The 24,452-nt window shown below is 39.8% G+C and overlaps 1 protein-coding gene and 1 long non-coding RNA gene across 7 annotated transcripts in view; one reads left to right on the top strand and one right to left on the bottom strand.

The window, feature by feature from the left end:
- Positions 1–22,703, top strand: part of GOLGB1 (golgin B1) — a 120,311-nt gene extending 97,608 nt beyond the window's left edge. For 4 of the 6 annotated variants that reach the window (XM_032334831.1, XM_032334833.1, XM_032334832.1 and 1 more), the window contains 8 exons: positions 4,675–4,853; positions 11,312–11,477; positions 11,678–11,815; positions 17,539–17,682; positions 18,792–18,889; positions 19,394–19,528; positions 20,922–21,027; positions 21,301–22,703. In XM_032334831.1, the coding sequence (XP_032190722.1) occupies positions 4,675–4,853; positions 11,312–11,477; positions 11,678–11,815; positions 17,539–17,682; positions 18,792–18,889; positions 19,394–19,528; positions 20,922–21,027; positions 21,301–21,435 (1,101 nt within the window). In that variant the 3' untranslated portion in view covers positions 21,436–22,703. Of the gene's footprint in view, positions 1–3,531; positions 3,618–4,674; positions 4,854–11,311; positions 11,478–11,677; positions 11,816–17,538; positions 17,715–18,113; positions 18,170–18,791; positions 18,890–19,393; positions 19,529–20,921; positions 21,028–21,300 lie in introns of those variants that run through there. The other 2 variants (XM_032334834.1, XM_032334835.1) reach the window with 2 other exon arrangements.
- LOC116585513 lies at positions 7,731–17,543 on the bottom strand. Its single transcript, XR_004283675.1, has 3 exons — positions 17,275–17,543; positions 16,648–16,790; positions 7,731–8,101 (listed from the first exon to the last, which is right to left on the bottom strand). It is a non-coding gene; the product is annotated as an uncharacterized LOC116585513 (long non-coding RNA).
- Positions 22,704–24,452: the final 1,749 nt, after the last annotated feature.

The raw sequence follows: 24,452 nt of genomic DNA, 5'->3' as shown, positions 1-24,452 counted from the left end.
TTAATTTTATTCTTAGCATTTTACCATTTTTGGTTGTAGTTGTAAATGGGATTGTTTTATTAATATCTCTTTCTGTTGGTTCATTAAGTATATAGACATGCAACAGATTTCTGTGTATTGGTTTTTGTATCCTGTGAACTTAGTGAATTCATTTTTCAGTTCTTGGTCATGTCTTTACAGTTTTCAAAATATTGAGTTTTCTTTCTTACCAGTTTGGATGCCTTTTCTTTTTCTTATCTGATGCTGTGGCTAGTACTTCGAGTACCATGTTAAATAAAAGTGGTGAGAGAGAAAATTCTTGCATGGTTCCTGCCCTCAGGGGAAAAGCTCTCAATTTTTCCCACTGAGTATGTTGTTAGCTGTGGGTTTTTATATAAGGCCTTATTATGTTGAGGTATATTCCCTCTAAACCTACTTTGTTGAGGGCTTTTATCATGAATGGATGCTGTACTTTGCAAATACTTCTTCATTTATTGAAAAGATCATATGGTTCTTATAATTTCTTTTATTAAAGTGGTGTATCATGTTGATTCATTTGTGAAAATTGAACCACCCTGCATCCCAGGAGTAAATCCTACTGGATCATGGTGAATGATTTTTTAAATCTATTGTTGGATTTAGTTTGGCAATATTTTGTTGAGGATTTTTGCATCTTATGTTCATCAAGACTTGTTGACTGTAGCTCTCTATTTTTTAGCAGAGTTTTTATCTGATTATGGAATAGGGTAATGCTAACCAATGACTTTGGGAGCTTTCCTTCCACTTCTATGTTTTGGAGTAGTTTGAGATGAACAGGATTAACTTTGCTTCAGATGTTTGGTAGAATTCATTTGTGAAGATGTCTTGTTTTTGGGGAGTTTGTTGATTACCGATTCAATTTCTTTGCTGATTATCAGTGTGTTCAAATTTTCTATGTCTTCCTGCTTCAGTTTTGGTAGGTTACATGTTTCTACGAATTTATCCATTTCTTCTAGGTTGTCCAATTTGTAGACATATAATTTTTCATAATATTCTCTTAAAATCTTTGTATTCCTGTTGTTCAGTTAGGTCATCAGTTCTTTTCCCAGTTTTCTGGCAGCCATCAGAAATGAGGAATTAAAGAGCCCTATACATGAATTGCAGTGTCCATATTTTAGGGGAAGGGAAGAAAGAAAAGCTGTTTGTTTAATGTAAGAATAGTTATTGAGTATTGAGGCCTGCAAGAAATTCCTTCTGTGTTTCCATAGAGAAGACTATATGAAGTTGTAAAACATCCTTTACTTCTCTACAGTAAATATAAGTGTTTTATAGGGTTTAGTTTAGCTGTTCCTTGCTGTAACTGCTTAGCAAAAGAACTTTGTATAATTTCCTAAAGATACTTATACAGATGGTTAAAATGCAGTCCCAGACACACAGCTTTCTGATGATCTGGTCTATTTTAAGATTAACATTTAGAGTATCTGGATTAGAGGAGGGAATAAAGAATACATTTAGTGCATAAAAAGTCTATTGTTTAAAGAATAAAGTTATATATATGTCACTAAATTCAGCATGTCACTGAATTCTGCATGTTTGATGAGAAAAACAAACAACACCTGTACTCCAACTCTTTCTCTTTCTCCCAAGGCAGTTTACTTTGAACTCTCTTATTGTTTTGGTGTTTTCTCAGTGTCTACGTATCATGCTTATAATGCATCTTGGGTTTTCATTCTTTGCATTAGCTATTGACTTTCTTTTATGCTAACAGGGTTTAGTTCTCTTTTTTCTCCCCTTCTACAGTGTATATGCACCTACTCAATATACAGTCTCTTCCCCATTCTGATGTAATTTAAATTTTGGTTAGTTTAATATTTATGTTTATATCAATGTTTACATTTTTAGGACTACAAATGAGAGCTGAGACATGTTATTTTTATTTTCCTCAGCATCTTTTTCCCCCTTAGAGTTAATACTCTTTTTGTTGTTATTTTGTTTTCTTTGTATTCATCAATGTAATTTAACTCCAGGTTTATTGCCATTTATTCACATGTCCTCTTAAGATGTTTATTCCTATCAATTTTGTATTTATGAAGAAAATTTGGAGTCGCTTTCTTATTCTTACGTGAACCAGGATACTGTTTTCATCCTAGGATAGCTCCCTTTACATCTGTCCTCTGTTAGATCTCCTGTTTCTTCTATTCCACATCTTCTTCTTCTTGGTTTTGTGTCATTTTGTTGAAAGAAATCATTTAGTAGCTCCCTAAGAAAAGATGCAGGGGAGGTAAATTTCTTGAAAGTGTCTTTTCATCTCTCATAGTTGATTGGTAGTTTGGCTGGGTATAGAATTCTAGGCTGAAAATAATTCCCCTTCAAAACTGTGAAGACTTCGGTCTGTTACCTTTTAGTTTACATTGTGGTGCAGGAGTCTAAAGCTGTTTTGTTCCCTAATCTTTAAATCTGATCCGTTTCTTTATCTCTTTTTCTCTCTCTGTCTCCTTTTCTCTCATCTTTTTCTGGAAATGTATAGAAGTTTTTAGTCCTATGTATTCTGAAATTTTATGACAATGTAATTTGATGTGGGTCTATTTTCATTCATCATTTTGTCTAATCCTTTGAATCTAAGAAGTCATATTCATCAGTTTTGGGAGATTCTTTTGAATTATGTTTTACCAATTTTTCCCCATCCTTTTTCTCTGTTGTACCCCGCCCCCTGAAAAGCCAGTTATTTAGATTTAGGACCTTCTGGTTTGGTTGTATAATTTTGTTATCTTTCCTAGTCTTTTGGCTGTACTCTGGGAAGATTTTCTCACCTTTATCTTTAGAGCCCCATATTGAGGTTTTCATTTTTGCTATCATGTTCTTAATTTCTAAGGATTTCTTTTTTTCTTTTTCTTACCTTTCCAAAAATAGTGGTGGCAGTTTTGTTCTTTGATGTTTTCTTATAATGAAATTTTCTTTAATATTTTTTTCTGCTACAATGTTTCTGATTTCTAATAGTCTCTCTTAAGTCTTCAAGTATATTAAATTCTTTCCCCTGCTAAGCTCTTTTGAATGACTTTTTTTCTAGTTCTTTTCATCCTAGCCTTAGTGATAGCCATTCTCTGGTGAGCGTTAACCCTTGATTTACTCTTCATGTTTAAGGGTAGGGTCTAAAAATCTTGTGAATGGGGCTTACCAACTGTGAGGTTGGTGATTGCAGAGTGATGTTGCTGAGCTTTCTCTGGGTAGTCCCAGTCTTGGTATCTTTAGTTCCTCTTAGGCTGGTTTGAGTTTCTAAAGAAGACTTATCATTTCATGCATGGATGGTAAAGGCCTGGGTGCCAGCACTATCCATCTTAAGTAGGGGAAGGGTTCAAGAATTTAGGAGGCATATATTTACTTGATCACTGTTGTTTTAAAGCAGTACCTTTACCTTCAGTTGTGCCTGGTATCTAATGGTCCAGAGACGACTTTTGCCTTCTCCAAAGAATAAAACTCTAGTTGTCAGAGTTAACAAAAGATGTGCAACTGAGGAGAGTATTTAGGGATGCAGTTGTTTTTTAAGCAGCTTTCATCTAATCCTCCTTATTTCAGCTACCACCTTCTCCCTACCCCCATCACCATCTTCTCCAGAGGTACCTGGTGCTGTTAATTCCTGAGCCTTTTGAAGATTCTGCAGAGTAAGTTCTGTTGGTTCTTGGCTTTCCTTACTGCCAGCTTAAGATTTGGCTTTCCCAGATCTGTTAAGTCAGTTACTACTTATGCATCTGCTTTTCAGCTTCCAAAATTAATTTTGTTGCTGCTGACTCCTCTCTTGTTCTTCCTGTTCTTGTGTATTATGCTTATAAAATGATGCCTTTATTGTAGCTTTAATGATGTTTCCAAGAGTGGGTGAAGGAGATGTGTGTTCAAGGCCCCCTTTTAATCCAGATGTCCTAACATTTATTTCTTACTACCAAGCTTTTAATGAGTGCTGGGGATAAACAATTTGAAGATGCACCTGGAATGTAGATAGGCAATTTTGTTGATTAAAGGCAAGTCCATCATCATTGTATCATCATCATCGTTATTAGCATCACCACCATCGCCATTAATTTTCTCATTTAGTTCTCATAATCTAAGTACCATAAGGGAGGTAAGGGAAATTAAGATAAGGGAAATTTTATAGGTATGGGAAATTAAGGCTTAGGGGTGTAAGGAATATGTGCCAGGTCACCTAGCCTATGTGGGCAGGATGTTGGACCCCAAAGCCTAAGTAAGTGCTCTTAAACCACTGAACCTGGGCATCACTACCTTCTTTTTATAGTCAACATCAGCTAAGCTAAATTAAGGTTGATACCCATATGAGAAAGTTTAAGAGCCTAAATAGGGCACAGAGCTAAATACAAAGTCAAGTTGTCTTTACATTTCTTGTTCTGGGGAGTTAATACCTACAAAGAAACTGTAGGTCCTTTAAGTCTGTCCTATGTCTGAGCTTTAGATCTAGAGTCAACCTAAGACCTTGGGAGGAGGGGCCTAGGGTACAAGTTGCAGGAATGGTCAGACCCTGTAGCCTTGATGGTGGCTCTCTTTAGTTTACCGTTTTAGAGATTTGTGTTGCAAATATATGTTAATGAACTTGTCAGGTGCTGACCGTATGTTGTGGTGTCTGACTGACTCTGTAGGGAGCTGTTGATGAGTTAAAGCTTGGTAAATGAGAGGTGCTGAATCACCCTTTTACTTTTCCTTTGGTTAAAGCTGAAGGAATTGAAGAATCTGCAGCAACAGTACTTACAGATTAACCAAGAAATCACTGAATTACGTCCACTGAAGGCTCGACTTCAGGAGTATCAAGATAAGACAAAAAATTTTCAGATAATGCAAGAAGAGCTAAGGCAGGAAAATCTCTCCTGGCAGCATGAGCTGCATCAGCTCAGGTATGATCATCCCTGCTTTTTGACCCTTTTCTTTTAGGTTTCTTTTTTTTTTTTTTTTTTTTAATTATAAAATAATTATAGTTTTATAAGAAGTTGCAAAAATAATACAGAGAGCTCCTGTGTACCTTTCATGTAGTTTCCACCAATTCTAACATCTTACATTACTATAGTATACCCAGATCAGGAAATTACATGGGTGCAATTCAAAGACCTTCTTCAGATTTCATCAGTTTTACCTTCACTCAAGTATATGTGTGTGTTTGTATACTTTTTCATATGTGTAAATACATTTGTAATCATCATGACAGCCAAGATACACAAGTGCTCCATTTTCACAAATAATATCCCTTGTGGTACTAATTTATAGTCATAATCTTATTCCCCATGCTAGTGTCCCTGACTCTGACCACCACTAATTTGTTCTCCATCTCTATCATTTTGCCATTTTTGAGAATTTTTTTTGAGTTTTTACTTAAATTCCAGTTAGTTAAATTACAGTGTTTTAAGTAGAATCCTACAATATGTAACCTTTTGAAATTACCTTTATTCACTCATCATAATGCCCTTGAGGTCCATTGACATTGTTCATATATCAGTAGTTCTTTTTTTTTTATTGATGAACAGTGTTTCATAGTGTAATGTACTACTTTAACCATTCACCCATGAGTGTTAGTTCTGATTTTGTTATTATTAATAAAGCTGCTATAAACATTTGTGTATAGGTTTTTATGTAGACAGTAAATTTCTGTTTCTCTGAGATAGTTGTCCAGGAGTACAAATGCTAGGTTGTACGGTAAGTATCTGTTTAGGTTGTCAAGAAACTGTAAAATTATATTCCAGAATGCCCGTACCATTTTATACTCCTGCCAGCAATATGTGAGTGATCCAGTTTCAATATCAAATGCTATATCCTTGTGAGCATTTGATATTGTAACTATATTTTAATTTTTTAATAGGTGTGTCATGCCATCTCATTGTGGTTTTAATTAACATAATGGCTAATAATGTTGAACATTTTTTAATTGCTTATTTGGCATCCATATGTCCCTTTATTTATTTATTTATTTATTTATTTATTTATTTGACAGAGAGAGTTCACAATAGACAGATAGGCAGGCAGAGAGAGAGAGAGGGAAGCAGGCTCCCTGCTGAGCAGAGATCCCGATGCGGGACTCGATCCCAGGATCCTGAGATCATGACCTGAGCCGAAGGCAGCGGCTTAACCCACTGAGCCACCCAGGCGCCCCATATGTCCCTTTTGATGAAATGTTTGTTCATGTGTTTTATCTATTTTTTATTTGGGTTGTTAATTTTTTGCTATTGAGTTTTGAGGGTTCTTTATATGCTCTAGATATAAGTTCTCTGTAAGATAGATGGTTTATAAATATTTTCTCCCAGTTTGCAGTTTATCTTTTCATTCTTCTCAATAAGGTCTTTTTAATTTTAATGAAATCCAGTTTAATGATTATTTTTCTCTTTAAGCAGATTCAATAATTTCTGTTGTTCTGTCTTCAAATTCACTGATTCTTGATTCTGCATCACTTTCAGTTCTAAAATTTCCATCCAGTTCTTTATATCTTCTATTTCTTCACTGAGGTTTTCTCTATTTTTTTAAATTGAATAATAGTAACATAAGTTTCATCTGTACAACATAGTGATTCAACAATTGTATGCATTATGCAGTGCTTACCATAATAAGTGTAGTTATCATCTGTCACCATACAAAGTAATTACAATATTATTTAGTATATTTCCTATGGTGAACTTTTCATTCCTGTGATTTATTTATTTTATAACTGAAAGTTTGTCCCTCTTAATCCTCTCATCTATTTTCCCCATCCTCCAACCCCCCTCTCCTCTAGCAATCACCAGTTTGTTCACGTATTTATGAGTCCACTTCTTTTTTTGTTTATTTGTTCTTTGTTTTTCAGATTCCACATATAAGTGAAATCATATGGTATTTGCCTTTTTCTGACTTATTTAACTTAGCATAATACCCTCTAGGCCCATCCATGTTGTGAACAGCAAAACTTCTTTCTTTTTTTAGTTGAGTAGTATTTTCATATGTGTGCGTGCATGTGTTTTTTTTTTTTTTAGAGATTTTATTTATTTATTTGACAAACAGAGATCACAAGTCGGCAGAGAGGCAGGCAGAGAGAGAGGAAGGGAAGCAGGTTCCCTGCCGAGCAGAGAGCCTGACAAGGGGCTCCATCCCAGGACCCTGGGATCATGACCTGAGCCGAAGGCAGCGGCTTAACCCACTGAGCCACCCAGGCGCCCACACCAGATCTTTTTTATCCATTCATCTACTAATGGACACTTGAGTTGCTTCTGTATCTTGGCTATTATAAATAATGCTGAATATGTGTGAATAATAATGCTGTATAATGTGAACATAAGGATGCATATATCTTTTTGCATTAGTGTTTGATTTTCTTTGTGAAAATACCCAGTAGTGGAATTACTGGGTTGTATGTATTCTATTTTTAATTTTTTGAGGAACCTTCATACTGTTTTCCATAGTGGCAACACCAATTTACATTCCCAGCAACGGTGCCTGAAGGTTCCTTTCTCTCCACATCCTCACCAACACTTAGTATTTCTTGTCTTTTATGATTCTGACTGCTGTGAGGTGATACCTTATTGGGGTTTTGATTCGCATTTCTCTGAAGATTATGGGGCTGAACATATTTCATGTGTCTGTTGTCTATCTCTGTATCTTCTTTGGAGAAATGTGAAGCTTTCTCTGTTTTCAATGTGTTAGTAATTGCTTGTTGAAGCATTTTTGTGGTGGCTGCTTTAAAATCCTTATATAATTCTCTAACATATAATTCAGCATCTCTTTCATTTCAGTGTTATCTGTAGATTTTCTTTTCTCTATCAAGTCATGACTTCCCTGGTTCTTAGTATGATGAGTGATTTTCAGTTGTATCCTGAACATTTTATATAAGACTCTTAAGTCTTAAATCCTCTGCTTTAGTAGGTTTCCACTGATACTTTACTACTAGATGGTCGGTGAAGTCCATTGGGCTCCCTACTCAGCATTCATTGATGCTGCAGGGGAAGAGGTGCCTTGATATTGCCAGGAAGAGGCAGAAGTCCAGGCTCCCCACCTGTATTCCACTGACAACTGCAATTGAGGGGGAAGCAGTGCGTCATTACTGTTAGGTGAGACTAGATGACCAAGGTCCATACATGGGCTCCATTGATACCACTGGAGGGTTGTGGAGAAGGGCATTTCATTATCACTGGGCAGAGAGAAGAGAAAAAAATGATTTCTAGGCTATTGATGTTTTTACCTCCCTTCTATCCCTATTTACCTTTCTATTAGCTTTTCTCTCTTCATCTCACATTTGAGCAATTTTAAAGAAAAGTAATTAATTACATCTCGAGTAGAAGTAAATTTTAAGGGGATGGAGAGGAAGATACTTTACTTCATGTTTAGAAGGAAGAAGAAAATGAGGACACAGGTTTGATTCCCTGACTTTAAGACCAGTTTCTTTTTTTTTTTTTTTTTCAAATGGAATAAATTTTAATTCCAAGATTTCTTATACAAGAAATAAACACATTGCAAAGGGTTAATAGACCTTATAGAAACAAAACCTTTCATGTTTCCAAAAGTCAATATTTTAGTTCTTTTTTTAAAATTAAAAAAATTTTTATGAGGGCGCCTGGGTGGCTCAGTGGGTTAAGCCGCTGCCTTCGGCTCAGGTCATGATCTCAGGGTCCTGGGATCGAGTCCCGCATCGGGCTCTCTGCTCGGCAGGGAGCCTGCTTCCTCCTCTCTCTCTCTCTGCCTGCCTCTCTGCCTACTTGTGATCTCTCTCTGTCAAATGAATAAATAAAATCTTTAAAAAAAAAAAAAATTGGGGGGCGCCTCGGTGGCTCAGTGGGTTAAGCCACTGCCTTCGGTTCAGGTCATGATCTCAGGGTCCTGGGATCGAGTCCCACATCGGGCTCTCTGCTCAGCAGGGAGCCTGCTTCCTCCTCTCTCTCTCTGCCTGCCTCTCTGCCTACTTGTGATCTCTCTCTGTCAAATAAATAAATAAAATCTTAGGGGCGCCTGGGTGGCTCAGTGGGTTAAAGCCTCTGCCTTCGGCTCAGGTCATGATCCCAGGACCCTGGGATCGAGCCCCGCATTGGGCTCTCTGCTCAGCAGGGAGCCTGCTTTCCCCCCCTCTCTCTACCTGCCTCTCTGCCTACTTGTAATCTCTGTCAAATACATAAATAAAATCTTTTATTAAAAAAAATATATATAAATAAATAAATAAAATCTTAAAAAAAAAAATTTTTTTTTTATGAGTGCTGTGACGTATGTAAACCTGGCGATTCACAGACCTGTACCCCTGGGGATAAAAATATATGTTTATAAAAAATAAAAAATTAAAAAAAAAATTTTATTAACATACAATGTATTATTAGCCCTAGGGGTACAGGTCTGTGAATTGCCAGGTTTACACTACACAGCACTCACCATAGCACATACCTTCCCCGATGTCCATAACCCAACCATCCTCTCCCAACCCCCAACCCAACAACCCTCAGTTTATTTTTTGGGAATAAGAGTCTCTTATGCGGGCTGTCTGGGTGGCTCGGTGGGTTAAACCTCTGCCTTCAGCTCAGGTCATGATCTCAGGGTCCTGGGTTGGAGTCCCGCATCGGGCTCTCTGCTAGGCAGGGAGCCTGCTTCCTCCTCTCTCTCTCTCTCTCTCTCTCTCTCTCTCTCTCTCTCGACTTGTGATCTCTCTGTCACATAAAATCTTTAAAAAAAAAAAAGTCTCTTATGGCTTAGGACCAGTTTCTTTAGCTGAATATCTTTAGGACCTCAGTCTTCTGTTCTTGATCTACTTTGGGGAAATTAACTTTTCAAACATGAAAAAGCTGGAACATCTTGTTCAAGCTTTGGTTGGCTATTAGCCTCAGGGTTGACTTATTAGGAGAGCCTGGATTTATACCATAACCTTTCTCTAACCCCTTTAGCTACTGGTTTGCTTATTCTGCTCTGGTTCCTGTACTGTGTTACATAAGCAGAGTAAATGAGTTATATCCCTTTATGGCTGAATTCTATGAGGTAATCAGCTTTGTTCCTTAGGCCCTATTTTCCAGTGAGCATCTCTTTCCATACCCTAACCACCTTCCAGAAAAATGGCAGCTTGAAGCTTTTATGGAAAATTATGATCTTTCTTCTGCATTCCACTCTAATTGTTCTTGCTCATTTTTCACAGACAAATATCAAAGGAAGTGTTGAAAATCCTTTGCCTTTTACGTGTAATACATGTAAATACATTTACATTTTATAATACACTTACATTACAAATTACAATTACATGTAATTACTTGTAATACAATTTTTTTTTAGTTTCTAAGTTTGGGCTCTCTTTGACAAAAGTTTTGGCTGTAATCCAACTGACTTAGCAAAGCAGGGTTATTTCATAACAAGTATATGCCATTTAGAAAAGAAGGGACTGTTTTGCCTCATTTCTAGAGTGAAAGACAAATCAGATGCAATTCAAACAAAACCTTGTACTGTTGGAAAAAATAGAGACATGGGTACTATTCAAAGTGAAGAGATACTGCAGGAATTTGATTACAATCCTAATGAGTTCTTTTAGACAGAGTGGAGAGAGAAGTAGAACTAAAAAATGTGGCAGAGACACAGTTTTACCTAGTGCTACAAAAAAATGAGCTGGGGTCAAACAGAAGCCTCCCTCTTGGCCAAATTTGGTGAATACAAATAGAATATATCAGCAGCTCATATTTTTTGGGTGATTATGATATGTCGGGCTCTGTGTTTGGTGTGTAACATACAGTGTTTCATTTAATCCTTAGAATAATCCTAAGGAATCAATAGTTTATTCCCATTTTACCAGTGAGATTCAGAGAGATTAAGAAGTTTTACTCAGGGTCTCATGCCTCGTTTATGATAGATCCATTGTTTGAACCCAGTTCCTTCAACACTGTAAGTTGCTCTGGGTAGCATTGCATTTTTGTAACTATGATGTTAGTCTGCATCTGGCACTAACTTTCTGAAGAATTAAAGTGGTTTCCCATTGCTTACAGAATAAGATTTATTTAGCATGCTACTCATTACCCCACATGATCCAACCTCACTTCTCTATCCTTATTTCCTACCTTATCCACTTTATATACTGTCTGGTACAATTCCAAAATTCAGTATGTCTGTCTATATATTCATTTTTGTGTCTTTTGTTTAGTATGTTCCGAGAACCTGGAATGCTTTTCCATGAAATTATCTTCAGTCCTGCCAGTTGAAATCCTCTTATTAGTTCAACTTCATCATCTTGCTCTACAATTCAATTTATAATAAAATTTTTCTCTGGTGATATGTTTTTTTTTTACTAAATTTCTACAGCCCATAATACTGTTTTGAATATGTAATTATTCATCTCTGTATCACAAGTATTTTTTTGCCTTTGATTATTTTATGTGTTTTGTAGGATGGAAAAGAGCTCCTGGGAAACCCAGGAGAGGAGAATGAAGGAGCAGTACCTTATGGCTCTCTCAGATAAAGATCAGCAGCTCAGTCATCTGCAGAATCTTATGAGGGAATTGAGATCTCCTTCCTCCCAGAGTGAGGCCCTCAAAGTACAGTACCAAAGACAGGTGGGTAATTTCAGTGCTGGTTACTACTCAGAGGTAACCACCACCCAGGAAGCATCAGCTTCCTGCAAGCTAAATGTCCAGCTGCCACTCTTAGGCAAGCTGTCTTGTGACTTCTGTGAGGTGGACAGAGTTCATGGAGGGAAGGGATTAAGCATGAACAGCATTAGGAGGGAATTTCATCAGTGTTTGTACCCTGGCAGGCATCCCCAGAGACATCAGCATCTCTAGATGGATCACAAAACCTAGTTTATGAGATGGAACTTCTTAGGACTCAGCTCAATGACAGCCTAAAGGAAATTCACCAGAAAGAATTAAGAATTCAGCAACTAAACAGCAAGGTGAGTGTTTCCTGCTAGACTGGAATTCAGTTTCTTATTTCCATGACCAGAAGCCAGGAGGTAAGTAGAAACAGATTAAGCCTAATTTGGAGCTGTAGCATATATCAGGATACGGAAGATTTGCTTTTCTTGGGAGTCTGGGTTGCTCACCCCAAGGCATTGGACAGAGGGCTATTTCCTTTTCCGCACCCTTGGAGCATCCTTGGGAATGATTTGACGAAATCTATTCAGTAAGAATAAAAAGAAAAATCCAACTCTTTTAGGAAGACTTGTTCCCCAGCATTGTACTCCTTGTTAGTAATATTAAGGTGTCTCCCTACAAATCCTCCCAACACTTTCCTCTTGTTTCTCACCAGTGTGCAACAGCAAAATGTCTCAGGAAGGAGGAAGAAAGCTTTTCAGATGTGATTAGATAGCAGGGATAGAAGTGAGAGGTCTGTTCTTCATTTCACTTCGTTTGTAGGCTTCCTCACTGGTGTCTAATGTTCTTTAACTAAAGAAGCCATCTTTTTCCCAAATCCTAGCCATGCCCGTCCACACACTCTAAGGAAGCATAGTGGGATAGATGGGATGTCTGTCTGTCTTTCTTTTTTCCCCCCTTCCTTTCCTTTCCTTTACTTTTCCTTTCCTTTCTAATTTTTAAGAAAAATTTCTTAAAGATTTTTAAAAATATTTTTTATTTAATTGTCAGAAAGAGAGAGCATACAAGTTCTCTCTGCCTCAGAGAGAGAAGCAGGCTCTCTGTTGAGGAAGGAGCCCAGTGGGGGACTTGATGCCAGGACCCTGGGATCTAGACCTGAGGTGAAGGCAGATGTTTAACCAACTGAGCCACCCAGGCATCCCTTAAATTTTTTATTCTTAACGTTTTTTTTTTTTTTTAATTTAAATTAAATTAGCCAACACTTAATACAACATTAGTTTCAGATGTAGTGTTCAACAATTCACCAGTTACGTGTAATACCCCCGGGATGTATTTCTGTATGGAAGAGCCACTTTGCCATCTCGTCCCTAGAGCCAATCTCACCAAAGCATGATTAAAGAAAATTATTCTTGGATGCCTTCTCACATCTCTATTCTCTCTCCTCATTCATTCTCTGGCTTCTCTTCTTCCTTCACTGCCTCTCCTCCCCTACCCACTTACAAATGATTATACTCCCTGTTGCTCTCTGACCAAAGTATTCTGGAGTGGCACCTCCCTAGTTCTACCTTCTTCAGAGGAACCCAGCTATGTTACTATATTATTATATCTATAGGTATATATAATATATTATTACATTATATTAATATTCTGTTAGAATGAAAAGGGATTTAAAAGGTCATTTAGGCTCTAGAGTACAAAAATTGGCTGTTAGGAAAGCTATGAATGTCCAAAAATTTATATACAAATTGTGTGTACGGGGGTGTGTGTGTTTTAAGTTTATCATCATGAGATCTCATCAGTTCACCAGGGATCTGTGATCCAAAAATGGTAAAGATAGGTAGGCTGTATCACAGATAGGGAAACTAAAGCCCAGAGGTATTAAGTAATTTGCCAAGGTATTAGGAAGAGGTCATTCTGAGATAAATATGATAACATATTTGGAAAAGCATGGTACCTAGCTTATGTAGAAGGTATTAGATGTTAAATTTAGCTAATTCACATTGAAGTATCAGAAGCTGATAAACACCATTAACTTTGGCAGAAAAATTTATATTTTTAAAAATAGGTTTGTTGATCCAAATGAACAGATAAAACTGTAGACCCTTTATTGGGATAATTGTCTGGGAGTTTTCAAGGGGCCCCAGAGCAGCTTCTATACAGTTCTCATTCTTTCCATAATTAGATCCTATCTCAGCTTTGTTACATTTTCTCTCCTGAAAATCACTGTAAATTACTCTGGGCATTTGTCTTTTAATAATTAATCTCTTTTAACCTGAGATTTAGGGCTATTAGTAGATGAGGAGGTCATTTTAGTGGGTAGAAACTAAAAATCTTTTAATGTAAATGTTTTATTGAAGTAAAACGTAAAAAGCCTACAAATCATAAATACACAGCATATTTTCACAAAGTGAAGGCACCTAGATCAAGAATCAGAACATATTAAAAAAAAAAAAAAGAATCAGAACATACCAGAACTCCAGAAGTCCTTCATGTCCTTTTCTATTTACTACTACACTGTTAGAACTACAGATGCTTGGAATCATATCTTCTGTCTTACGTCACTTCATTTATATTGTGAGATGCATCCATGGTTTTGTAGATAGTATGATTTTTTTCCATTCTCATGCTATATAACATTGCATTGTAGGCATATACCATAGTTTCTCTATTTTGCTGTTAAAGGACTTCGGGGTTTTTCTAGTTTGGGACTGTTGCAAGTAGTTCAAGTAATGTTTTTACAAAACAAAATAAAAGAGATTAGAAATATGTAGGAATTATGTAATGTATAGTAAAGAGTCTAGTTTTGGGAAGCTTTTAGTTTTATGTATTTATATATTAGGTTCTGGGTCATAAAGTTATGTTTTCTTTAACAGCTTTTTTGAGATATATATATTTAAAGTATATGAATACTACTTTGGGTCACTGTGATTCTGGGTGTGAAAGAGTTCTTTAGGCATCTCTATCACTAGAGTCATCCATTCATTCATTCATTCATCAAGCAAATAACTATTATTTGCCTTCTGTGAGCTTGGCCATATGTTAGTATACATAGCAGCCCCTCATGGAGCATATCATCTAACGAGCTTAGAGCCTCACTCTAAATGGGTCCCAGCTAATTAGGAGAATTGCTTCTTGGGTTGTAGAGTGGGATTCTTATAGATGGACTATTAGCATATAATGTTCCTCTCCAAACCACGCCCTTATTCTTTCTGTGGATGCTCAGACTGTGTATAAATATTTCTGCCAGCATGGTTGGAGGTCTGTATGTAATACAGACTTAAAAACTTGTAACCTAAAACTTAAAAACGGAAAAGGAGTGACTATTGATATAATGCAGTCTAGGTTAGTCCCTCCTATTCTGTTTTCAAGTGTAGATATGATGAAGCACAACAGTTCATGAGCTAGAACTGAAGTCAGCAAACTCTCCCTTAAAGGCCCGATGGTAAATATTTTTGGTCTATAGGCTATGCCGCCACTTTTACTACTTTCAGCTTTGTGGTTGTGTCACAAAAGCGGCCGTAGGCGGTGCATAAACAAATAGAGCGATCATATTCCAATAAAACCTTGTTTCCAAAAAAATGTAGCAGACCCTGGATCATTGTTTGCCAACACCTGAACTATTAGGATCTGTCTAATCCGAAACAGAGTAATGCAAATAGTATAAAAGGTGGCTTGTATGAGGGTGGCTTATAAGCAATTAGATTTCTCCAGTTAAGGGGATTTTGCTTCCAATGAGCTTTACAGAGCTATCCTTTCTCCTCTAGATTTGTAAAAGAAAAATAGTGTTGTATTTTTCAATACTGAGAGATTGTTTTTGCTTTTGTTTTGGGGTTGTTTATTTTTGGTTTTTTGGTACCATTTGGTGGCCAGGAAAATTAACTTTTGTTTGTTAGGAGATCATATTACTCTCTCAAAACCCAGTAGTTGTCATCTACCTGTCTTAAGATTAGTATTGCTCCTCAAACATTTATATTCTTTTCTTTACTAACTGCTCATACTCCCGTCCAAAACCCATTACCTGGGGCGCCTGGGTGGCTCAGTGGGTTAAGCCGCTGCCTTCGGCTCATGTCATGATCTCAGGGTCCTGGGATCGAGTCCCGCATCGGGCTCTCTGCTCAGCAGGGAGCCTGCTTCCCTCTCTCTCTCTCTGCCTGCCTCTCCATCTACTTGTGATTTCTCTCTGTCAAATAAATAAATAAAATCTTTAAAAAAAAAAAAAAAACCCATTACCTGCTTCAGTTGGGATGCCATCTCGGAGTAGGTAGAGCTCTAAACTTGGAAGCAAGAACCATGCTTGACCCCTGGTCTGTCATCTGTTAGCCACATGATGTTGGACAGGTCACTGCTCCTTTCTTTTTCATTTGTCATTTGTTTTGTTTGTCAATTTTTCTTCAGAAGTTAAGTTTATTCATTCTGATTTTTTATTCGGCTGTGCATATATTTTTGTTATCCCATGTGTATTTCTTTTTTTTTTTTCTTGAAAATTTTTATTTACTTCAGTGAGAGAGAGAGAGAAAGAGAGAGAGAGAGCAGGAGCATGAGGGAGGGGCAGAGAGAGAGAGAGAAACAGACTCCCCCCTGCGCAGGGAGCCAATGCCCCAGGCCCCTGGGATCATGACCTGAGTCAAAGGCAGAGGCTTAACTCACTGAGCATGGGGATTTCTTCTTCTTCTTCTTCTTTTTTAATAAAAATTTTATTTATTCATTTGACAGACAGAGATCACAAGTAGGCAGAGAGGCAGGCAGAGAGAGAGGGAAGCAGGCTCTCTGCCGAGCAGAGAGTCCAATGCGGGGCTCGATCCCAGGACCCTGAGATCACAACCCAAGCTGAAGGCTTAACCCACTGAGCCATCCAGGTGCCCCCCCATGGGGATTTCTTATTCTAGTTTTCTGTATACATCAAATGTCCTTCCCAGTCAGTCAGAGTATCCAGAAAAATGTATCTTCTTCTCTCTGAACATTGAGTCAACTTTTTAAAAAAATTTTTTTAATTCAAGTCAGTGAACATATAGTGTATTATTTGTTTCAGAGGTAGAATTTAGAGATTCATCACTAGTTGCATTGAACACTCAGTGTTCATTACATCAGTGCCCTCCTTAATGCCCATCACCCAGTTACCCCATCCCCACCCATCTCCCCTCCAGCAACCTACATCAACTTTTTTACACAAATATTAACCCAGAATACTTACAAAAAGATTGAACATGCATCCAGTTACACCAGTTCCCCTTCACATAATGCATACAGTCCTGTAGTAGGTACTTCGGAGAGACATCTCTATGGTTGTTAATGTTTCCAGATGTTAATCATAACTAGAACTTGAAACTTGACCGCCTACAAGTGATTTCATTAGAGGACTGAATTCAGATCACTGGGTAGGAGCTACAGTGGGTAAATTTTTCACTCAATATAAAAAAAAAATCTTCTGTTTTTGACATGGTGAGAGATGGCCTGGGCTGCTTAGTCAGGAAGTGACAAACCCTGATGTTACTCAGGTAGTAAAGGTCGGTCCTGTTTTGAGTGATTACAGTATTTACACCTGAGAGTGTGTGTCTACACTGTGTGCTGCACTCAGTGTAGTTTCTTACACATACACAGGTGATTTAGGGTTTCTTCTGTTTCCCCTCCCCCCACCCACATACTGCAATTTCTTTTTCTACTTTCCTGGTAACTTGTAATTCTATAGTATTGAAGAGTCCGCCCAGTACTAAGGCTGTACGAATTTCTAGGTGACAGGTCTGTCTCATATAGACTTCTAAGGATGATAGTCCTTTGTTAGGAACTTCATCTTGGACCCATGCTTTCTCCTTTTACATACCTAGGATAGTTTGTGCCCTTGGATTGCTTGTGGTGTTCTGTCTTCTGGTTTCCCAGTCGGTGTACTACACACCACAAATAAAGTTTCCTACTACTCCTCCAGAATTGTTTTCCCCTTTGGTTGGAAATTCTGAATTTCCTCACTTAGAAGGAACACACAATGCTGGTGTTACCATTATTGAAATAAAGGTCTTATATTAAAAACAATTAGAAATTTGAAATTCAGGAGCATCTTCTGAAGCACTGCTTGTTTCCTCTGTTTCAGTTCTCTCAACTGCTCGAAGAGAAAAATACCCTTTCAATTCAGCTCTGCGATACCAGTCAGAGTCTTCGTGAGAACCAGCAGCACTATACTGAGCTTTTTAATCACTGCGTGGTCTTGGAGAAGCAGGTCCAGGAGCTGCAAATGGTGAGCAAGAAGCTGGCGAGAGGCTGGGGAAGGTGTTAAGAGATTGAGCACAATGGTAAAACATAAAGAGCAGCACAGAAGAGGCTGGTGCTGTAGGCTGATTAATTAGGTGTGATGGAGGAAAGTCAGAGAGAAGAGGAGAGCATTTGCTGAGATGGGAATAAGGCCTAGAAAAATCAAAGAGTGAAGGGGGATGAGGAGGAAAAACATCAGTGAAATGGTGGAAGAGAAATCAAAAAGTGAATGGGAAACAATGGTGACTGAGGCTTTTGGAACTCTGAGTTCCAAAAGTGTGGATTTTGCTTTAGGACATAAGAAAGCTATAGGAAGGGGCACCTGGGTGCTCAGTGGGTTAAAGCCACTGCCTTTGGCTTAGGTCATGATCCCAGGGTCCTGGGATCGAGCCCCACATAGATCTCTCTGCTCAGCAGGTGTTAAGAGATTGAGCACAATGGTAAAACATAAAGAGCAGCACAGAAGAGGCTGGTGCTGTAGGCTGATTAATTAGGTGTGCTGCAGCGTGTTTCGGGTCAAGACAAACACAGGGAGCCTGCTTCCTCCTTTCTCTCTGCCTGCTTCTCTGCCTACTTGCGTTGTCTTTCAAATAAACAAATCTTTAAAAAAAAAAAAAGAAAGAAAGAAAGCTGTAGGAAGATTTGGCCCTGGGAAACAAAAGAGGCGGGGCTGTTGACACGGTAGAGCAGGAGACTGGGAGTGAGAATTGTTGTAGAGATGAATAGGCCAGGGAAGGAGGAGGTGGTTTGGGAGAGGGAATCGAACAAGGGAAGGATCACAGCAGCTTCTAGAAAATGCATGATCCTCTGCCAGAAGAAAGCAGATAAGCTTTTAAGTGGTAAGCCTTTCAGCTTTTAAGAGGAGAGATTAAAAAATGAGAATCTGGGGACCAAATCTAATCTAGAGTTTGAGGTTGGAGGTTAATCTCCTAGAGCAGAAAATTCTCATTTCTAACTCTGCACTTGAAGAGGATGACACGTGGAACTGTTCCTCTCTGAGGTGTCTCATTCACTCAGGTCTTCAGTGTGTTCTCATTTTGCCCACGCAGTTTCTTAAGTGCTTTCATCACCGAATGACTAAACTTACTCTCCTAGGGGCCACTGAATATGGATGTTGCTCCAGGAGCTCCCCAGGAAAAGAATGGAGCTCACAGGAAGAATGATCCTGAAGAACCGAGGGAGCCACAGCTAAGGTAGGGGAGCGGCCCACAGCCTTGACACGTGCACTCTGTGTACAGAAATGGGCCACCGTCTAGATGGACCTGGAGCCCAGTGTGTGGATTTAATATGTCTTCTTATCACCTTACAGGATTGATGTGAGGATTAAATAGTAACAATTTAATAAATTTGTAAAGTTGAAGAGTATATAAAGCAAAAGCAATGCACCAGCACACAGACAGACAGACAGACAGACACACACACACACACACACACACACACACCATTAATCCTATGGTATTCAAATGAAAGATATTCCATCAATCCCTAAAATCTCTTAAGGCATTTTCTGCAGCTTATTTCAACAGTTACACTTTTAAAATGTTCCTTTTTAAAATCCTTTCCTTTTTCTGTTTTTTGTGTTGGTACAAACTTCTAGACATTTTTCTGCCTTATAACCTTATGAACACTTGGAATCTCTTGTATCAGAAACTGTGTCCTGCCGTCTACTGACGCTGTTTTTGTCCTTTCATTTGAAGTTTTTCGGAAGCCCAGCAGCAGCTATGCAACACTAAACAGGAGATGAACGAACTGAGGAAGCTGCTAGAAGAAGAACGGGACCAAAGAGTGGCTGCTGAGACTGCCCTTTCCGTGGCCGAGGAGCAGATCCGGCGGTAAAGTGCTGCGGGGGATAGCCTCTGTTCACTTCTGATCCATTCTGATTACACTGTGTACAGGGACCAGGCTTGAGAGTCATTAGGATCTAATTCTCATTTTGAGATGAGTGCTGCAGCGTGTTTGGGGTCAAGACAAGCCACATTAGTCCAGCCTTAGCCCCTCTGTGGTGTCCTCTTTGGCCCTGGTGCAGAATGCAAATGTAGGCAGACAATCACGGGCTGCCTACCTGGGCCCCATACTGCCGTTCTTGTGTTAGAGCTTCAGTCACATGGACTCTGCAGTGTATGTGCAACTTAGTGAACTTATTTAAAAGCAGCCAAATATTCTAACCAATATTTATAGACATTTCATTTGTCCTTGGCCTAGCCTATAGGCTAGGTATCGTATAGTTGACATACTGACCACATCATGCCAGATGTGCTGTCCCTGGTCATGGCTACCCCCCAAAAGCTTACCATCCAGAGGACCAGACACAGAAGGTGTGCTGTGCGGTCAGCCTGGCTCTCAAAGGGAAACTGGCAGGAGGGAGCGAGGCTGTGTTCTCTCAGTTTCTCCTTCCAGACTCACAAATCAGATTAAGGTGTTCTTTCTCTCCAGGAGAAAACTCTGTGACCTGCAAAGAGAGGCCAGGAGTGTTAGGCTAATGGACATCCCTTCCTTTATGTGGAGGAGTGAAGAGTTCCACCCTCCCTAGCACAATTAAAAAGTACATCTCTACAGGCAAATGTTTGATCAGATGTGCTGTGTTACCTGCAGCCCCTTTGATACAGTTTGTGTTTTTGTGAGAAACCATTGAGTGGATAGGGCAGCTGCTTCATTAAGTGGAGAAGTTCCACTATTAAACAAATCAGCCAAAAATGAAGAAGAAAACAGTAGAGGCTGCCATTCAGTTTAATTCCAAGAACCCCACAAAAATCTTTCTTGGATGCCTTTGCCTACCAGCCTTTAGTAAATGAAAAAGAATTTAATGTATGTTTCTCTGGTATATTGGAAAAAAAGAACATGAGGATTAGAGACAAATCTGGGTTTTAAATTCTGGCTCTAACCTTACTTTCTGCGCCACCACAGGCAAGACCTTTTACCTCGTTAAGCCTTACCTTGAAGATAGTAACACCAGCGTCAAACCTGAGGGTTAAATGTATGCACAGCACCCAATCCAGCATCTCTTATGTAATAGGCATCCATTCCTAGTAGGTATCCTTACCTTTTACTGCTGCTGAAAGAAACCACTCAGCCTGCGCCCTGCTTGTGTGGGGACAGGAGCTGTGGGAGCAGCCTTTGCTGCAGGTCTCTTGGGCTGCATCACATGGCAAGATGACGGGGAAAGGTTCATCTGAGCAGCTGCTTGTGCTGTGAACCAAGCCATGACTCTTTCCTTTCTCAACACAGGTTGGAGCACAATGACTGGGATTCTGCTCGGTCTCCCATCATTGGCTCCTGCGGCACTCAGGAGCAGGCACTGCTAATTGATCTTACGAGCAGCACTTGTCGAAGGGTAAGAAGGGGAGAAATAAAGAGAGGAGACTATACTGTCACAAAGGGCTGGCTGCGTGAGGGCAAGGGGCCAAGGAAAAGGAAGGTGAAAGTCCAGGCACTGATGGATCTCAGAGAGGAAAGGTATAGAAGGTTGGCAGAACCTAGTGGAACTGGCCAAGTGACCTTGCGGGGACTTTCTCTCGGGATACCTCTTTAGCTCCAGTGTTTGGAGGAGAGAAAGGGACATATCTCCGTAGGAGAAGACTCTCTGACTTTCAGATTTTTCTTTCAGACCCGGAGTGGTGCTGGATGGAAGCGGGTCCTGCGTTCACTCTGTCATTCCCGGACCCGAGTGCCCCTGCTAGCCGCCATCTACTTCCTGATGATTCACGTCCTGCTCATTCTGTGTTTCACAGGCCATCTATAAACTGAATTCTCACCTTTTTGACCTCTCCCCTCCGAACTTGGAATTCCTCTAACATCAAAACTGTCAGTAGTAGTGGAACGGACTTCCCACTCACAGGTCCTCTCCCGAGCCCTCCACAGAAAGTGCCTGCACAGACAGAGGTGGATGTGAGCGCAAGGTAGAGCTGCAGGGACCGGCGAGTCTGCTTGCTTCTACTGCCCAGGCCTCAACACTTCCGCGTAATCTGAGGAGGCCACACAGTTGGTCGCTGAGCCCGGGATTTGTTCAGATTTTGCAGGGCCCTGATTTTTTGTGGTCCTGTAAAAAATGCTGAGGAATGTCTCTCAGCTTAGAAGGTGGTTCTAATAAACCTAATAATCTATGGTCCAGTATCATTTCCATTGGTACTTTCTTTGCTTCATTTACCTTGCATTTCCTCTTGCTTCAGAGGGAAGGTGGACCTGCCATAAATGAAATTCTGGGGAACAGTAGTCACTCATGGAATGGCTGGTTAGGTCTCTTGCAAAATAGGGTGTGAGCTGAAGAACTCCCCAGGGGTTTTGGCTCCCAGATCACGGGGTAGGACAGCTCTCCTTCCCTGGCTGTTCAGACATAACTGGAGTTAGAGCTATGGTCCTGGACTATTAGGATAATATCCTATCGGGTATGCCCTTGATCCCATGTGTACTGAGGTAGTAAATGGCCCTGCCTTTCCCTTCATTGAAAGGAAGAACTGGCTATGGACAGTGGGAATCAGCTTCTTGTCATTCCTGTGTCGTCAGGGCGTGCCTCAAATGTGAGCCCTAAAGCAGTATACTTGGAGCTAGACCTAGGTGAGACACTGCCTGCCACTGGGGGGATCTGACTGGTCTGATGACCATGCCTGGCTTCTGGTAGTACCCAGGTACTCTGCTACTGGGGACAGTTATTCCAGTTTCTCAGCCTGTGGTCATCTGCCCTCTGTGGTAACAGAGAGCTGAGGAAAGTGGAGGGTGAATATAGAAAAGAAAAAATTTCTAAATCTAAGCCTGAGAATGGCAGCCAGGACTGAATTCCTTTTATGCCTGTTCCTTGCCTCCCCTTCCCCCACCCTTTCCTGCTGGTTATTTTCTTATTATGCACATGATGTGTTCCCTGCCTGCTCTTACCATCCAAAGAAGAGTGAAAACTGGTGGACTGATTGATCTGCTGTGATCCTTTGTTCTGTGGTGACCAAATTCTTGGTCATAGCAACCCAGGAACTCTCCTGAACAACTGTAAAATAATAAAATTATTTTCAGAATCAAAAATTGTGGTGATGTGTACATGTGTATGAATGGATGTATACAGGGGTGCTCGTGTACAAGTGCTTGCCTGCTGGGGAAGGAAAGTAGTAGATAGGGGAATGCGGGGTGGGGCAGCCAGGAATGTATTCAGGGTTAGTAAACTCTCCCTATTGAGGCTGCCTTCTCCCTGGCCAGCACTAGTTAATGGCTGCATGTTGTCATTCTAGTCTTAGCCCCTAGACCTCAGGGTGATGAAGTGGAATGAGGAAATTCATTCTAATATGAGCCAAACAAACTGGGCCTCAGGGCCTGAGATTCATACTGTTCATGCCTGGGCCTGAGAGAATGTTTATCTGTGTATACTGAAAATATTAAGCCCCTAAGGATCCCTCTGAGTGGGAGTGGAGGGAGGGAAGTCTAATAAGGTATATAGCAGAATCAGCATTACTATTATTTTTATATTAAGTTGCTGCTTAGGAAGAGCTAACTTACTTTATTGAAGTACAGTAAGTGAATTGCACTAAGGTTTTCTGGCTTCAAAGCCCGTGCTATTTCTGTTGTACACCTCGCTGTCTCATTAGAAATGAACTTGGGACATTTGCTAAAGAGAGATAGGGTTTCTCCATGTCATCTCTGGTTAAATTCTATGGTTTCTCTAGAGAATTGTATCTGGAAGGTGGTGGGTCACAATATCTGGTCTGATTATTCCCATTTTTTAAAGATTTTATTTTTTTTGCCAGAGAGAGAGAGAGTACACACAAGCAGGCAGAGAGGCAGGCAGAGGCAGTGAGAGAAGCAGGCTCTCCGCCAAGCAAGGAGCCCAATGCGGGACTCGATCTTAGGACCTCGGGATCATGACCTGAGCCGAAGGCAGCAGCTTAACCAACTGAGCCACCCAGTTGTCCCCGATTATTCCCATTTTTGACACTGAATCAGGATTCTAAATCTTCTAAAAAGGTCTTATCCCCCTGTACAAATTGTTCCTTAAAGTAAAGTTTTCCTTAAAATAAAAAAATTTGGTGCTGCCATAATAATTAGGTCCTGAAGTAGGAGAGATGAAATAAACTACCACCACCCCCACCAAACTGGCAGAGAATCCTTAAGAAATGACTAATGTCTTATTATTTCTAATACAGAGATCATGTCCACTGTATCTTAGACCACTTTTATCTAGTCTCTGCTTGAGTCCATTGGGAAGTTAAAACTGAACATATCAGATCAGAATTCCATATCAGGGTTAGGAGAGATTAGGTCCAATACAGTAACAAACACTCCCAATTTTTAGTAGCTAACCCAGCAAAGATTACTGTTTGGTCTATTTGTGTTGTCATTCTCAGCTGGGGACCCTCAATTGGTGACCCAGGCTGCCAGAGGAGCCATTCAAGAATTGCAGTTTGCCTTGGAGAACAGTGGGCACAAGAGCATGGCAAAGCTTGCACTGGTTTTAAAGTCTCCACCGGAAAGTGATGTATTTCACTTCTCACACTTAATTGGCCAGAATAAGTCACCTGAGCAAGTCTGACTTTAAGAGGGAAGGCAGGGGACAGCTGGGTGGCTGGGTGGGTTCATCCTCTGCCTTTGGCTCAGGTCATGATCCCGGGGTCCTGGGATCGAGCCCCGCATTGGGCTCTCTGCTTAGCAGGGAGCCTGCTTCCCTCTTTCTCTGCCTGTCTCTCTGCCTACTTGTGATCTCTCTCTGTCAAAAAAATAAAATTTTAAGAGGGAAGGCAGGAGCAGCAAATCTTGAACAGTGATACAAAATGCCACAAAGAC

Source organism: Mustela erminea, chromosome 1, assembly GCF_009829155.1.
Source record: "Mustela erminea isolate mMusErm1 chromosome 1, mMusErm1.Pri, whole genome shotgun sequence".
NCBI lineage: Eukaryota > Metazoa > Chordata > Mammalia > Carnivora > Mustelidae > Mustela > Mustela erminea.
Note: the sequence above shows the minus strand (reverse complement) of the source record. Positions and strands in the feature narration are given on the sequence as shown.